The sequence below is a fragment of the Balaenoptera acutorostrata genome, chromosome 3, assembly GCF_949987535.1.
Source record: "Balaenoptera acutorostrata chromosome 3, mBalAcu1.1, whole genome shotgun sequence".
Classification (NCBI taxonomy): domain Eukaryota; kingdom Metazoa; phylum Chordata; class Mammalia; order Artiodactyla; family Balaenopteridae; genus Balaenoptera; species Balaenoptera acutorostrata.
Window position 1 is genome coordinate 128,035,795 of NC_080066.1, and position 18,282 is coordinate 128,054,076.

Sequence of the window (18,282 nt, forward strand, 5' to 3'; positions counted from 1 at the left end):
TCAGGTGAAGATGTAATAAAAAATCTAACAGACAAGGACAAAAAATTTCACTGCTTGTTCTGAATATAATGAAATGCAACAATCTACCTAAGTGAAACTAAAGTGGGGAGTATGTTTCAGAAATAAGAAGGCTTACAAAATGTTTAATGGATATTGGAAAAGATTTGTCTCATGTGTGAACAGTGTCTGCACAGATGAAAACTTATTAAGCTAACATCTCTGAATCTAATTTCTTTTTGAATTAAGAATAAGTTTTAATCAAACCCTAACCTTTAAAGTTGTATGACCTCTATTACCCTGTGAGGAATACAGTCATGGCTGAGAATAAGTGAAAGAATTATGGAAACACATTCTCAAAAAATTGTTTAAATGCCCTGAAGAATCTCAAGGTAACAAATATATTTTAGTACGAGGACTTAAAAATTCTGTGAACCTACTTCTTTTTTTTTTTTTTTACATATTGTAGAATATACTCTCTTCCTCCAAAGACAGATATTGGAGTTCCTTATGAGTGGCCATTGTTTCGTAGGTCAAATGAAGCAGTATTAGTATTAGGAGAATGCTGATTCTCATCAGTAATTCTGAAGTCCTAAAATTATAATTTCTTCATTTTATATTTCACATGAATAGCAGATAATCATTCATATGGTCTAAAAACATTAGCAGTAAAATCTCAACACAATATGACAGCCCACTTTTCAAATTAAGCTTTCATTCTTCCTCTAAACCCACCATTTGAGTCACTATTCCCCAAACACAGTTCACTTAATCTCTCTTCTGTGTCTTCAAACTACTCACTCATTATGGAATACATTTGGCTTTCCCTTCTGTTTATTTAAACCTACTGTGTAAGAACTCTGAAGAGTCGGGTATTTTCCCTATTTACGAGCTAACAAGTTAGCTTGCCACAGCTTCATGGAAGCTCACAGAGACATGAGACTCCTGGGTCAGAAGCAAAGGACTTTATCACCCAAGTCTCAGATGAGCCTCATGTCGTCATAGGTTCTCCTCCTTCAATTTCCAAGGGAGCAATGTGGGAGCAGTCCAAGTGAATGTTGTACACAGTTTGTGACACAGCTAAGGAATCCAGAGTTTAAGAAACTTCTGATCTTAAAAGGTCCTACTAGCAAACCTACCTAATCTTTGTCCCTGAGGGAGACATTACCTTTATTATCCTGGTCAGGAAGCAAATCTTCCTTCTGCTCTGGAGGCAGATACTGACTCTAATACCTAAGGCTGTTTGCTACACAAACATCCTGGAAAAAGAGTTCAGGACAAAAAACTGCCAAAAGTTTTCGGATGCATGTCAAATCTCATCCTTCAAACTACAATGTCAATCCTACTTCTTTAATGATAAGAGGCCACAGTACCATCTCACTCTTCCATTTTCTTGTGCCATTTGACACATCATTCATGTTGTGTGGCATCATTTATGTTGTTTACTTTCTTGCTTAACATTTGTGTCCCATTTAAATAAATTATATATTTCATGTTGTCTCTTTAAGTAGTCCAAACTCAATGAAGGTACAAATTATGTAATAAATTCCTTCTTAGCCTCATAAAATTTAATGCAACTATATTTTGAATAGCCTCTCAAATATTTGTGGCATGAAGAAGGGTAAAAATTTACTTTGTAAATGTTTCATCTAAAACACCAGTAAACAAATGGTAGTGAAAGAGTTTTATTCTATCTGTTGGGGGGAAATTAGTTAGAATGTGGCAACAATGTTCCCTATGCTATTGTCTGTCCTTTTCTTGTAAGATACCTTTTCAGTCAACTTTATTATTTGGTGATTTGGTGTCAAATATCAAAAAACATCAATTCTTACAGAGAATTAAATAAAAGTGTAAATATAATCAGAATTGACAACAATCCTCTGATAAAATCTGGAATGGGATTAGTTTTCACTTCTAGGAGCTTAATAACAAGGACCTCCAAGGCAAAATCTTCAAATCTATATTTTACGAATTAAAAATTATCAAAGTATACATGCACATAGTTTAGAAAGCCAATGATTATACAAAACACAACCTGAAGTATTTCTAATACCCAGAGGCAACCTTTCTAATGCATCTCTTAACCATTCTTGGTCTTGCCTTCATATTTTTAAATGTTTAACTGCTCTTTATAGATTTTTTTCCATTTTCACGTTGTCTTACTGATTTCTTCCTGTTGAAGAGAAGCCTTTAGTTCTCTTATACTAACTCTCCTCCTTCCCCATATTCCTTATATTTATATACTTATGGTTAAGTCAACTGCTATTGTTACCATTAACTATCCAAGTATATCTTCAGAGTTGAACCTGGTAATATATTTCAATTACATTTCATTTCATACAACTTTTTCTTTGTGTTCTGTTATTAACACTCACATTTTGTTTCCTCAATCATGTATACACCCATCATTACCATATTATTAAGCTTTCCATGAGAAGTGTAAAATCCTTCTCTAAACCATCAGATAACCCACTGGTTGCATCTCTCTCCTGAAGACATCCTTCATGAAGCCTCTTCTCTCAGACTCAGTGTCTGTCTTGGTTGCTCTTGACTTCCAAGGCACAGCTATCATCATGGTATTTTGCTTCATTATCATCTTGGGATTCCCTTCTATATTTTCCTATATACAATCTCCTATTTTTTAAATCAGTTTTGGTGGAACATACATAAAAGTAGTGTCCTGAGAAAGGGAACATGACAGAACTAATTTGGAAATCTTATAGGTCTAAAAATGTCTTCCTTCTTCTTCAATACCTGAAAAAAATATGTCTGGTTGTGTAGAAAAATTCTAGTTTGAAAATAGTCTTCCTTTAGAATTTCAAAAGCTTTACTTAATCGTCTTCTAGCTTTCTGATCTCTATTATGCCATTTTGATTCCTAATTCTTTATATGTGATCATTTTGGAAAAAATGAAAATCTCACTGGAAACATTTAAGATCTTCATTTTTATCCTAGTGTTTGAATTGCATGTGGATGTGTTTTGGTGTGGATCTTGCTTACTCTATGTGCTAGACACCTAGTGGGTGTTTTTTAATTAGAAACGTATGTCTAAATATGATAGAAATTTTAATTAATTTTTTAGAAAATAATTTCTTCATCTCTATTTCTCTTTTTGGAATTCTATTCAAACGTTAGATTAGCTGGACCATTTCTCTAATCTTCTTATCTTCTCCTTCTTCTTCCATCCCTTTGATTGTTAAATTTTGTTTTATTCTCTTTAAGATTTCGTCAACGTTATCTCCATCCCTTTTATTGATTTTTATGTTAACGTTTTTAATATTCTAAGAGTTCACTGATGTTCTCTGAAAATTCCTTGTTTCTCTTTTCCTATTCTTGTTATGTGAATGCAACATTTCCCCTTTTTTCTGAGAATACTAATTAAAAATATCAATAATTGTGTTTTATTTTGTAGTTGGGCTCCCTGAAGTATCCTTGTTTCCTGAATTCTTTTTCCCATTTATTTTTCTTGGTTTCTCTCTTTTATTTTTTAGAAGATTGTCTCAAATGTTTGGTTATCTGGTATACTCACATCTAGACTCAGTTATAAAAGAGCTTATTGGTAGCTCTGTTGATCAACAGTAGGCTTCACTGTGAGTGTATTACTGAGGTTGTTTCGACAAGGACCCTTTTGTCAGGATCTGTAGCCTTTTCTCCAGAGATCATCAATTTTCCTAGAAAGGAATTCTCCAATATTCCACCAGAAAGGAATTCTCAGAACCAAGTGTCAAAAGGGATTGTGTTGAGTATGTAAACTTTCACTTAATAACCCTGATTTAAGACTACGTTGCCTTTGTTTTCAATGATTCCATGTTTCTTAGTTCAAAGTTTCTCTGGTTCAACATCTCACAAAAATCAATTTCTAGCCTTCTGCAGGGATTTGACTAGGAAGTTGGTGGGAGAAGGGAGGTAGTTGGGCACTGAATTGTGTGAAATGTGAAAGGAGATCTGAGTATTTAACTCTTCTTATATAGACCTTCAACCACTTCTGTTTTTAGACTAAATTACACTCTAAGAGCTAAATGGTGTCTCCAATTCCTGAGTTATTTAAGAATTCTGTAACACTTCAGTATGCCTAATTCTGTCCTCCTACATACTGACAGCTTTGAATCAAGTTTTCTTTAGTATGCGGAGCAGTGGCCATTCCCTGATCTGATTCTTTTCCTTCAAAATTGTTTTTCTGTCATCTCCTCTCCAATTCCCTCTATTACGGTTGATATGTGTTTTGTTGTTGTTACTGTTGTTGTTTTATTCCTTTATTATTGTTTTAGCATAGTTTTGGGGATAAGATGTGAAGAATGAATATGTTTGAAAACAGCAGGTTTAAGTAGAACTAATCCTACATGTTTTTCTTAAACATATAGCTGTTAGTTTTCAGACCCTCAGAAGCTATTTCCCAGCAAAAGAAGAATTGTAATTGATGAGCTTTTGATTGGAAATATTTGTATAAATGACTAGGTCAGATTTTACCAAAAAATAAGTTATGTGGTTATGAAATCTGCTTGTTTATAAATATACTTTTAAAGGAATTATACTTCATTTTGGAATGTTTTTAGAATTCTTAAGAAACAAAATGATAGGTCATGATAAACTAAGAAACATAGCTATATCTTCTCAAAATAGTAACACAGAGAAAACAAAAAAAAAAATACATTTGGTAGTTGCTTTATAAAACCTACATGGTCCAATTTTTCTGCTATAATAAATTTTAGAAAATTACGTGGGAAGAAATTGTTAATTTAAATTAATAAATCTTCCCAAATTGATCAAAATATTAATATAGTGTCACAAATATTTCAAAATATCTATCTAATAAAATCACCTCATTTTATATCAATCAGCATTGCAGCAGGTTCCTCTTCTGAAAATAAATTTCCTTATCAAAATAATGAGGAGTTAGTACTAAATTTTATTTTAGGTAGGTATTAGCTCTAAAGTCTAGAAACTTATGATCAGAACATGGGGTTTAATGAGAGATACATATTTTACTATTATGAAATCTCTCCAGGATGGCTATAAACTTAATATTTTATGGAAGATTTTTAAAAGACAACCTATAACAAGGGATTCAAGGATAAATTCTAATATCATTTATTAGAATTTTTGTTAAATCTAAGCCATAGTCTGCCTCAGCTTGTTGTTGCAAATATAATCCTTACCTGCAGATTATTTTGTATTTTGTATTCTATGCCTATACTCTGTTCCAAGTTCTACCAGTGTTGACGAATTAGTTTAGAAAAAGAAATAGAAATCTACAGTGTAGTTGATGATTCTAAAACCATGACTTCAAGCATTAAAAAAAAAAAAAAATTAATCCTATTGTTTTAGCATTTCCAAAAATAGTTATGGCAACAGCACCTGAAATAAAGTTGCTCACTTGTTTATGGTTTATAAAAATGAACTTCTATTCAATTGACCAGTCCAACATCAAATCAAAATCCAAGTACCAGATGAATCTTAAGACTATAATCCAATTTTAGATGTCAAGGTTGCCAAGTTTAAACTCAGCACTGATATGCCAGTCATGTTCCTACTGACAATGATAGGACAGGTTTTAAAGTATAAATATTCATGTAGAGAAAACATACTTGAGCCTAAAAACTGTGTTACTTAAAAACTGTGATTTTCAATCAAGGTTATATTTGGACAACATGGATTCCCAAAAAAGCCTAATTGTCTCAGCTGTAAAGTATTCTTATCAGTCAAAACATGTTTGAAAAGTTACTGTGTGAAGGAATTTATTTATTTAAACTTTCAAAATGGACATAACTACTGAAAACACATGTCTAGATCCCCATAAGAAAGATCTTCTCTGGGACTTCCCTGGTGGTCCAGTGGTTAAGACTCCACGCTTCAACTTCAGGGGGCGTGGGTTCTATCCCTAGTCAGGGAACTAAGATGCCACATGCTGCGCAGCCGTGGCCAAAAAAAAAAAAATCTTCTCTGGAGCTGAAGGTAAGGTATTCCCAGGAAAATTTATATTATTGAGATGTCACATTTGTTTATAGAGTCCATAATTGAATACATGTTATTCTCTCAAATAATATAATTTTAGACAGCTTTCTAATAAATCCTTGTCACCAGAAACTTACTGAAAGTAGTACTTCACTATGGTATGCATCACCATGACATTTAACTTAAACAACATAGAACAAGATGTTTGTCAAGTTTAGGTTGTGTGGGAAAAATCCCAAAGGAGGCATAAAAAGAAGGGAATAGAGCTAGTGCCTTCAAGCATGGCTGCTTGGAAGGTAACACAGGCCTTAAAAGACTAACAGGGCTTGGGAAAACTGGAGGGAGTCGTGCTGTCAGTTCCACCCAAGTGTGCAATGTGAACTAAGATCCTGAGGCACAACTGAGTCTGGACTGCAAGGGATATGAACAAACAGAAAAGAGTGGGTATAATGCAGAATAGTACTGAAAAGGCTTTGCAGTAAGAAGAGAAGCCTCTTTTTAAAAGTCTTTAAAAATGTCATTTCCCGGGCTTCCCTGGTGGCGCAGTGGTTGAGAATCTGCCTGCTAATGCAGGGGACACAGGTTCGAGCCCTGGTCTGGGAAGATCCCACGCCGCGGAGCAACTAGACCCGTGAGCCACAACTACTGAGCCTGCGCGTCTGGAGCCTGTGCTCCACAACAAGAGAGGCCACGATGGTGAGAGGCCCGCGCACCGCGATGAAGAGTGGCCCCCGCTCTCCACAACTAAAGAAAACCCTCGCACAGAAACAAAGACCCAACATAGCCAAAAATAAATAAATAAATAAATAAAAACTTAAAAAAAAACTGTCATTTCCCTCTTGTATTAGATTTTTAACACAGCAATACAATTTTATTGTTTTTATCAAACTCATTGGAGTGGCAATGCAAGTCACAATCTCATTCAAAGCCTTAGGGGAATGTTTTTCAGAATATTTCAGATTTTAGGAAGATAATAAAGTACATATACCATGTATTATATAACACAGCCAGCAGGCTCTGTGGCAACACTGTGTAATCAAATACATTATTTCCAGAGCAAAACATATGATTATTCAGACAAAGTAGGGTAAATAAAGACCAGAAAGTCTTTTCTATTTTTGTATTCAAGTCATTTCAGGTTAGATGTTGCCACCAAACTAGTTCACATCAGGTTTTGCTGAAAAAAGTTACCAATAAAATTAAACAAAACACACCCATTCAACCTGCAAAACGTTTTAGATTTTAGAATTGTGTCTAAGGTATTGAAGTTGTGTATTTTAAAACTTCATGACCAAAACTATAACAAAAGACACAGATGTGTACTTTAAAAAGTTATATTATAAAAGTGTTTAATTCATTTAAATTAAATTTAGTGTCATTTAAAATTATATGTGAAAAACAGTAAACATAGTACTTTTTTAAAGTATATGTTACTATAAATACTTGATCAGGGGAGGGGGGTCCAGAGGCTACACTGTTGGGAAGCATAGGGGTAAGGCTAACCTGAAGGCCCGTAAGGACAGGGAGAGAGCAGCACATGGGCTACAGATGCCCTAGTTATGCCAGGGGATGCCTAAGGGACTAGGAAATGCTAGAAAGATTGGGCATGGGCTTCTTCTCTCTCATCCTTTTCAGGAATGGTGCAAGCACCTGAATGTGGAAGGTGAATCACAAATGCAGCCTTGTCACCCACTTCTCAGTCACCTGAATAATTACATGAGATACAGCACAGGATCTGATAAATCACATATAATTCCCATCACTTTCCCAACTATGCAACACTTACCCTGAATTGAAAGAAAAGAAAAAAGGAAAGAATGAAAGATGGGTAGAAAAACAGGAACTCCTCACTTGTTACTTATGTCTGAATCACTAAAAAAATCCTTTTATTCTAACACTAGAGAGTTAACCAAAAAAATGCAAGTTCTTGTAAAAAGACAATGGAACAATAGAAACCTATGCAAAAGACCAAACTGAATATAGGTCCTTAATTTGTCTTGGTGGGGAAGAAAGTAAGGAGACCAAGAGGACTTTAAATATATTTGCTAACAGCAAAAAGTAGAAAACTGAGACCAAGAACAAAAATAAATCAACAAACAATTTCCAGGTGGCACCGCATTGCCCTAGGTACTGATTACTTTCAACAGAATTGGATCAAAAACAGACTCTACACTGAGATTTTGGTCTTTCACAAGTCAATTCAAATAGCTTTGCTCATGATGTGCATTTTAAAAAATAAGAATAACACGGGCTTCCCTGGTGGCGCAGTGGTTGAGAATGTGCCTGCTAATGCAGGGGACACGGGTGGGAGCCCTGGTCTGGGAAGATCCCACATGCTGCGGAGCAACTAGGCCCATGAGCCACAACTACTGAGCCTGCGCGTCTGGAGCCTGTGCTCTGCAACAAGAGAGGCCACGATAGTGAGAGGCCCACGCACTGCGATGAAGAGTGGCCCCCACTTGCCGCAACTAGAGAAAGCCCTAGCACAGAAACGAAGACCCAACATAGCAATCAATCAATCAATAAATAAATAAATCTTAAAAAAAATAAAATAAAATAAGAATAACAGAAATTACACATAGGTAAAGTTAACAAAACCAATTACAGTATGTACAGCATGATTTTTTTATACAAATATAAATATGCATTTACATACTTATATATAAAGATAAGAAGTATATACATTCAACACTAACAGTCATTGGTGGGATTTTCAGTGATATTTATTGTCTTATTAATTTGGTTCTTAAATGTTCTGTAATGAATATGTATTATTTAATTATAAAAACTATGAACATTTCTAATGGAGGTTCTTTCTTCCGGAAATACGTTAAATGAGCTATTACAACCGTATACACTTGTCATTCTCAACTAAATAGAACTCTGTTTTTTGGAACAGACCCTAGTTTTTCTCAATAGATGTAACGATAAAAAAAAAATAGACCTTAAGTTGTAGGACAGAAGAAACCTGTAGTAGACTTAAGTATAGATTTCTGGGAAATTTACTTACAGTACACATCCACTCTGATTGACTTTATCGCTGGGGACCCCAGGCCATTCTCTGCTTTACAGTAATACCGGCCTCCTTGGTGTCGCTGAATATTTGTAATCCTCAAAGTCTCGTTGAAGACACTTGAGTCTTGGAATCTGTCAGAGGCACTTCCTGCTGTTTTGGTCCACCTGATCTGAGCAAGCATCAACAAAGATTGTTACTTTAGGTTGGTTTTCTCACTGAAAAATTAAATAGCAATTACTCATTTGAAGAGTTGGCTTTCAGAACTGCTACAGTGCCATTTTTGGCAAGTTATTGGAAATTAAGAAGAAAAGTTTATACACGTAATTCAACTATAAAAGTTTAAAATGCAATGTCATCATTGTATAGTGTGTATAATTCTAATTCAATTGCATAGAGTTCACTGATAGTTTAATCAGTGTGAAGGGCAATATAAATATAATACAAAGGAAGTTAAATATAAGTAGTGCACTGAAAATATGGATTAGTTTCTTTTGTTGAGCCTATAAAATTCTCACTCATATTTTCAAAACCCTGTAAGGCACTCTTTATTTATTTAGTACAGGTACTACAGGTAGGTTCTCACTTTCTTTCTGGACATGCTTCAGTATTTTATTCAAAATTTTCTATTTGATTTGGATAATTTAAGCATATTACCATAATAGCTTATTGAAATTATGTGTAATTTTATACACCTGGTTGTTAAAAATGGTTTTTTTTTATTATGTTTTTGCTTTAATAAGCCCACAAATGACTTGTCCGTTTTGATAATTAGAATTCACTTTACATCAATAATTATTTTCAAAAAATGTGTAAACTTTTCCAAAGAGAACATTTCTATTAAACTGCCAAGTGCTTTGAATGTCTAAAACATTCCATTATAAACAATACCATTCTTTTAAACACAGCTGTGCACAACAGTCTTAGATTTTACTAGAAATAAAGACTGGCATTCAACTCAAATTTTGTGTATTTTAGCTTATAAAACCTGAACAAAAGTCACATGATAGTACTGTAAAGTGATATAAAACAGGATGTAAAAAAGATTCAGTTTATTTCTCTTCTTGTCCCTGCTGTATTATATATATATATATTTTATTATTATGTTTAGGTTGAAAAACTGCTGATAGAAATCCTCTGGTCAAACACAAATGAAGAAACATAGAAAAATGCAACTAAGGAGTGGGTCATCAAAACTGAAATCTTTTAATACTGCTATTATTTATGCTATTTTCACACAATGTTAATTAAAATTTATGATCTAATGACATTATCTTTAAAAAGTTCTCCAAATCATTACAATATCAGTATAAATATATTCGTGCTTGCCCTTAATTTTGAATGAAATGAAAATGTTACCTAGAGATTAATAAAAATTAGGTAATTCATAAAAATAAATATCAAATGTTTATCCAACACTTTGTGCAGAAAATATACACAAAAATAAATGAAATGGGCTTGCCTGGTGGCACAGTGGTTGAGAATCTGCCTGCCAAGGCAGGGGACACGGTTCAAGCCCTGGTTTGGGAAGATCCCACATGCTGCGGAGCAACTAGGCCCGTGAGCCACAACTACTGAGCCTGCACGTCTGGAGCCTATGCTCCGCAACAAGAGAGGCCGTGATAGTGAGAGGCCCACGCACCGCGATGAAGAGTGGCCCCCACCTGCCACAACTAGAGACAGCCCTCGCACAGAAACGAAGACCCAACACAGCCATAAATAAATAAATAAATAAATAAATAAATAAATAAATGGAATGATTCCTGATTTCAAGCAGTTTATAAGCTGATTATTAATACACTCATAAAAAGATGAAGGGTAACATGGGCACTGGTTTGATAAGTACTATTTCCATGGGGAAATCTAGGATTCTATTTTAATTTAAATTTCAAAATTTATAGGTAACCAAATAAAGAAAATTGAAATAAATAAGCAAATTACATAATTTTGTTCTTGTATAGAGATATGTTCTCTCTAAAATAATAAATATTTCTAAGATATAACCTAAGATATAATAAGTACCAATTACCAATTAAAATACCAAGTTTTCTTTGAGTATCACAATATAGTACCAAAATTGATTTTTAAAAATAAATATTTCAGAACATAAAAAGTTCAGGATAAAAAGAGTTATGGAAATGGCCTAGCAGTTTCAGGTATTAAAAATATAATATTAATACAATAATTTAGTTATAGAATACTGTTACAGTATTGGGAATTGTACAGGAATTGGAGGTGGGGGAAAGAACAAGAGTGAGTGTGTGTGTGTGAAAGAGAAAAGAAAGCGTGAGAGAAGAAATTATGATATAGACTAGCAGTTATCAAACTTTTTGGTCTTAGAACACCTTTACACTATTAAAAATTATTAAGGACCCCAAATAGCTTTTGTTTATTGGAATTATATCTTTTCATAATCATTGTAGTACAAATTAAAACTGAGACAATGTTAAATTATGTATTAACTCATTTTAAACCATATTAATAAACTGAAGACAACATAAGGAACATTTTTAATTACAAAATTATATTTTTCAAAACAAAAATAATTGAGTAAAATGAATGGAATTGCTTTATAGCTTTGCAAATCTCTTTAATACCTGTTTTAGTGGAAAAGAGCTGTCTCGATAATTATATCACCTTCTGCATGCAATCTGTGGCAACATACTGTTTTGTTTGAAATATGTGAAGAAAATCTCGCCTCACGCTGATATCTGGTAATAAAGGCAGGAGTGTTTCAATAGCCTTTTCAGATAATTGTGGATAGCCTTCCTTAATACTAAACTAAAACCCCACAAGTGTTAGTTTCCTAACATTTGATGGCAAAGTAGAATCAAAAACCATATAAATGCCCTTTTGGCACTCTGTGACACTAAAATCCATTGGTCTATCTTGCACTTTTAATGGATTGTTTACTCATACATGATTTTGTAGCATCATACATTAGTCATCTGGAAAATATGAATTCACTGAGTTATGCAGATCTTCCAGATGTTGACATATTTCATTATATAATACAAGTCACATATATTAATATCATCAAACTTTACAGAAGAGTCTTTAAGTGTTGGGAAGCAGTGATACTTATGTTGGCAGATTTTCCAAACTTCTAATTTTTCTCTTGAAAATGTAAAATTTATTATTAGTAATAAATATAACTAAGGTATTTTATTTGGGATGGCAAATTCACTTCAATCATTTTTGAGAAAATATTTGCCAAATACCCCAAGTCTGAATAACCATTATTTGCATAACAATCATCCTTTTAAGTAAAAACATTATTCTATGAAAAAAGTGGCGGAGACCTTCAAGACAGTGAACAGGTAAGACATGGAGATCACCTTCCTCCCCACAAATACATCAGAAATACATCTACGTGTGGAACAACTGCTACAGAACACCTACTGAACCCTGGCAGAAGACCTCAAACTTCTCAAAAGGCAAGAAACTCCCCACGTACCTGGGTAGGGCAAAAGAAAAAAGAAAAAACAGAGACAAAAGAATAGGGATGGGACCTGCACCACTGGGAGGGAGCTGTGAAGGAGGAAAGGTTTCCACACACTAGGAAGCCCCTTCACTGGTGGAGACGGGGTGTGGCGGAGGGGGGAAGCTTCAGAGCCATGGAAGAGAACACAGCAACAGGGGTGCAGAGGGCAAAGCAGAGAGATTCCTGCACAGAGGATCGGTGCCGACCAACACTCACCAGCCCGAGAGGCTTGTCTGCTCACCCACCAGGACAGGTGGGGGCTGGGAGCTGAGGCTCGGACTACGGAGGTCAGATTCCAGGGAGAGGACTGGGATTGGCTGTGTGAACACAGCCTGAAGGGGGCTAGTGCGCCACACCTAGCCAGGAGGGAGTCCAGGAAAAAGTCCGGAGCTGCCTGAGAGGCAAGAGACCATTGTTTCTGCATGTGCGAGGAGAGGGGATTTCTGCTCCGTGTACCCACAGAAGGCAGAGCACTGCCTAAGCGAGCTCCAGAGACAGGCGCGAACCACAGCAGTCAGCTTGGACCCCAGAGATGGGCATGAAACACTAACAGTGCCGCTGCTGCCACCAAGAATCCTGTGTGCAAGCATAGGTCACTACCCACACCCCCTCAGGAGCCTGTTCAGCACACCACTGCCAGGGTCCTGAGATCTAGAGACAACTTCCTTGGGAGAACACATGGCGCGCCTCAGGCTGCTACAATGTCATGCTGGCCTCTGCCACCACAGGCTTACCCTGCATTCCAATTATGACTACCACACCCCTCACTATCCCTGGCATGAGTGAGCAAGAGAGCCCTAATTGGTCTCTGTTTTAACCCCCTCCTGTCTGGGCAGGGAAGAGACGCCTGAGGGCAGCCTACACGCAGAGGCAGGGCAAAAACCAAAGCTGAACCCCAGGAGCTGTGCGAACAAAGAAGAGAAAGGGAAATTTCTCCATGCAAACTCAGGAGCAGTGGATTAAATCCCCACAATCAACTTGATGAACCCTGCATTTGTGGAATACCTGAATAGACAACGAATATTCCCAAAATTGAGGCGGTGGACTTTGGGAGCAACTGTAGACTTGGGGTTTGCTTTCCACACCTGATTTTTTTCTGCTTTTCACGTTTATCTTAGTTTAGTTTTTAGTGCTTGTTATGATTGGTGGATTTCCTTATTGGTTTGGTTGCTCTCTTCTTTTTATTTTTTATTTTTTTAATTAAAAAATTTTTTTCCTTTTTTCTCTTTTTGTGAGTGTGTATGTGTATGTTTCTTTGTATGATTTTGTCTGTTTAGGTTTACTTTTACTATTTGTCCTAGGGTTCTGACTGTTCGTTTTGTTTGTTTGTTTGTTTTCCTTTTATGAGTGTATGTTTCTTTGTGTGATTTTCCCTGTTTATTTTTACTTTTACAATTTGTCCTATGGCTCTGACTGTTCATTATTTTGTTTTTTTTCCTTTTTTTTCTTCCAAGCCACGAGGCTGGCAGGGTCTTGGTGCTCTGGCCAGATGTCAGGCCTGAGCCTCTGAGGTGGGAGAGCCAAGTCCAGGTCACTGGACCACAAGAGATTTCCTGGCCCCACGTAATATCAATCAGCAAGAGCTCTCCCAGAGATCTCTGTATCAACACTAAGAATTAATTCCACCCAGTGGCCAGCAAACTCCAGTGGTGGACACCCCAGGCCAAACAACTAGCAAGACAGGAACACAACCCCACCCATTAGCAGAGAGGCGGCCTAATCTCATACTAAGTTCACAGACATGCCAAAACACACCACCGGACGTGGCCCTGCCCACCAGAAGGACAAGATCAAGCCCCACCCACGAAAACACAGGTGCCAGTCTCCTCCATCAATAAGGCTACAAAAGTCACTGAACCAACCTCACCCACTGAGGGCAGAGACCAAAAACAACGGGAACTACAAAACTGCAGGCTGCAAAGACGAGACCCCAAGCACAGTAAGTTAAACAAAATGAGAAGACAGAGAAATATGCAGCAGATGAAGGAGAAAGGTCAAAACCAACTAGACAAAACAAATGAAAAGGAAATAGGCAGTCTGCCTGAAAAATAATTCACAGTAATGATACTGAGGTGATCCAAAATCTTGGAAACAAAATGGAGAAAATACAAGAAACATTTAACAGAGACCTAGAAGAACTGAAGAGCAAACAAACAATGAAGAACAACACAATAAATGAAATTAAAAATTCTCTAGAAGGAATCAATAGCAGAATAACTGAGGTAGAAGAATGGATAACTGATCTGGAAGACAAAAGAGTGGAAATAACTAACACAGGGTGGAATAAAGAAAAAAAGAATGAAAAGAATTGAGGACAGTCTGAGACCTCTGGGACATTAAACACACCAACGTTCGAATTAGAGGGGTCCCAGAAAAACAACAGAAAAAGAAAGGGTCTGAGAAAATACTTGAAGAGATTATAGTGGAAAACTTCCCTAACATGGGAAAGGAAATAGTCAATCAAGTCCAAGAGGCACAGAGAGTCCCATACAGGATAAATCCAAAGAGAAACACGTCAAGACACATAATAATCAAACTAGCAAAAATTAAATACAAAACAAAAAATATTAAAAGCAGCAAGGGAAAAGCAACAAATAACATACAAGGGAATCCCCATAAGGTTAACAGCTGATCTTTCAGGAGAAACGCTGCAAGCTGGAAGAGAGTGGCAGGACATATTTAAAGTGATGAAAGGGAAAAACCTACAATATTACTCTGGCCAGCAAGGATCTATTCAGATTTGACGGAGAAATTAAAAGACTTACAGACAAGCATTTTCAGAACTCTAATGAAAAACTGATGAACTCATAAAAGTGCTAACAAAAGATCAAGATGAAAAAAAAGAAATTAATTACATGGGACTGAGTGAACTGATGAGGATGAGTATAATTTTTGTGACTTTCTGTCTGAATTAAAAAAAAAAAAAATCGCACAAGGACTCAGAGGAAAAGAATATACAAATCAATTTTCACTGCAAAGTAAAGGAGCTGTTACAGTGGAGGATTACTGGACTGAATGTCAATGTTATGACATAGTATAAGTGTGTTTCATGTTTGGTAATTGCAATCATTGTTGCTTTTGTTGTGGTCATCCATGTACAATGCTTGGTGTCAGTCTATCTATCTCTTGTAAAAATAAAATACAGTGTGTGTGTGTGTGGAAAAAAAAAAAAAAAAAAAGAATTCACGCACGCAAAAAAAAAAAAAAAAAAAAAAAAAGACTTACAGACAAGCAAAAGCTAAGAGAATTCAGCACCACCAAACCAGCTTTACAATAAATGCTAAAGGAATTTCTCTAGGCAGGAAACACAAGAGAAGAAAAAGACCTAAAAAACAAACCCGAACAATTAAGAAAATGGTAAGAGGAACATATTTATCGATAATTACCTTAAATGTAAATGGATTAAATGCTCCAATCAAAAGACACAGACTGGCTGAATGGATACAAAAACAAGACCTATATATATATGTTGTCTACTAGAGACCCACTTCAAACTTAGGGACACATACAGACTGAAAGTAAGGGGATGGAAAAAAATATTCCACACAAATGGAAATCAAAAGAAAGCAGGAGTAGCAATACTCATATCAGACAAAATAGACCTTAAAATAAAACTGTTACAAGAGACAAAGAAGGACAGTACATAATGATCAACGGATCAATCCAAGAAGAAAATATAACAATTATAAATATTTATGCACCCAACATAGGAGCACCTCAATACCCAAGGCAAATTCTAATAACCATGAAAGGGAAAAGTGAGTAACACAATAATAGTAGGGGACTTTAACACCCCAATTTTACCACTGGACAGATCATCCAAAATGAAAATAAATAAGGAAACACAAACTTCGAATGACACATTACTCCAGATGGACTTAATTGATATTTATAGGATGTTCCATCCAAAAACAACAGAATACACTTTCTTCTCAAGTGCTCATGAAGTATTCTCCAGGATATATCAGAAATTGGGTCACTAATCAAGCCTCGGTAAATCTAAGAAAACTGAAGGTGCATCAAGTATCTTTTCTGACCACAACGCTATGAGACTTGATATCAATTACAGGAAAAAAAACTGTATAAAATACAAACACATGGAGGCTAAACAATACGTTACTAAAGAAGCAAGAGATCAATGAAGAAATCAAAGAGGAAATCAAAAAATACCTAGAAACAAATGAAAAGGAAAACACAACAATCCAAAATATGGGATGCAGCAAAAGCAGTTCTAAAAGGGAAATTTATACCAATGCAAGGTTACTTCAAGAAACAAGAAAAACCTAAATAAACAACCTAATCCTACACATAAAGCAATTAGACAAAGAAGAACAAAAAAACCCATAGTGAGCAAAAGGAAAGAAATCATAAAGATCAGGTCAGAAATAAATGAAAACAAATGAAGAAAACAATAGCAAAGATTAACAAAACTAAAAGCTGGTTCTTTGATAAGATAAAAAAACTGATAAACCATTTGCCAGACTTAACAAGAAAAAAAGGGAGAAGGCTCAAACTAACGGAACGAGAAATGAAAAAGTAGAAGTAACAACTGACACTGAAGAAATACAAAGGATCATGAGAGATTACAATAAGCAACTATATGCCAGTAAAATGGACCACCTGGAGGAAATGGACAAATTCTTAGAAGAGTACAACCTTCCAAGACTGAGCCAGAAAGCAATAGAAAATATGAACAGAACAATCACAAGCACTGAACTTGAAACTGTGATTAAAAATCTTCCAACACACAAAAGCCCAGGGCCAGATGGCTTCACAGGTGAATTCTATCAGACATTTAAAGAAGTGCTAACACCTATCCTTCTCAAACACTTCTAAAATATAGCAGAGGGAGGAAAACTCCCAAACTCATTCTATGAGGCCACTACCATCCTGATACTAAAACCAGACAAAGCTGTCACAAAAAAAGATAACTACAGGACAGATCACTGATCAACACAGTACAAAAATCCTCAACAAAATACTAGCAAAAAGAATCCAACAGCACATTAAAAGGATCATACACCATGATCAAGTGGGGTTTTTCCCACGAATGCAAGGATTCTTCAATATATGCAAATCTATAATTGTGATACACCATATTAACAAACTGAAGGATAAAAGCCATATGATCATCTCAACAGCTGCAGAAAAATCTTTCTACAAAATTAAACACCCATTTATGATAAAAATTCTCCAGAAAGTAGGCATAGAGGGAACCTACCTCAACATAATAAAGGCCATATATGACAAGCCCACAGCCAACATCATTCTCAATGGTGAAAAACTGAAAACATCTCCTCTAAGATCAGGAACATGACATGGTTGCCCATTCTCAACACTATTATTCAACATAGTTTTGGACGTTTCAGCCATGTCAATCAGAGAAGAAAAAGAAATAAAAGGAATCCAAATTGGAAAAGAAGAAGTTAAATTGTCACTGTTTGCAGATGACATGATACTATATATAAAGAATCCTAAAGATGCAACCAGAAAACTACTAGAGCTAATCAATGAATTTGGTAAAGCAGCAGGATACAAAATTAATGCACAGAAATATCTTGCATTCTTAAACACTAAAAATGAAAAATCTAAAAGAGAAATTAAGGAAACATTTTCATTTACCACTGAAACAAAAAGAATAAAATTACATAGGAATAAACCTACCTAAGGAGACAAAAGACCTGTATGCAGAAAACTATAAGACACTGATGAAAGAAATTAAAGATGATACAAACAGATGAAGAGATATACCATGTTCTTGGATTGGAAGAATCAACATTGTGAAAATGACTATACTATGCAAAGTAATCTACAGATTCAGTGCAATCCCTATCAA

The 18,282-nt window shown here is 35.5% G+C and overlaps 1 protein-coding gene across 3 annotated transcripts in view; it reads right to left on the reverse strand.

Moving 5' to 3' along the window:
• Positions 1-18,282, reverse strand: part of MDGA2 (MAM domain containing glycosylphosphatidylinositol anchor 2) — an 814,155-nt gene that overhangs the window by 389,658 nt on the left and 406,215 nt on the right. For all 3 annotated transcript variants that reach the window (XM_007192803.2, XM_007192802.2, XM_057544648.1), the window contains exon 3: positions 8,960-9,134. In XM_007192803.2, coding sequence (XP_007192865.1) covers positions 8,960-9,134 — 175 coding nt within the window. The remainder of the gene's footprint in view (positions 1-8,959; positions 9,135-18,282) is intronic.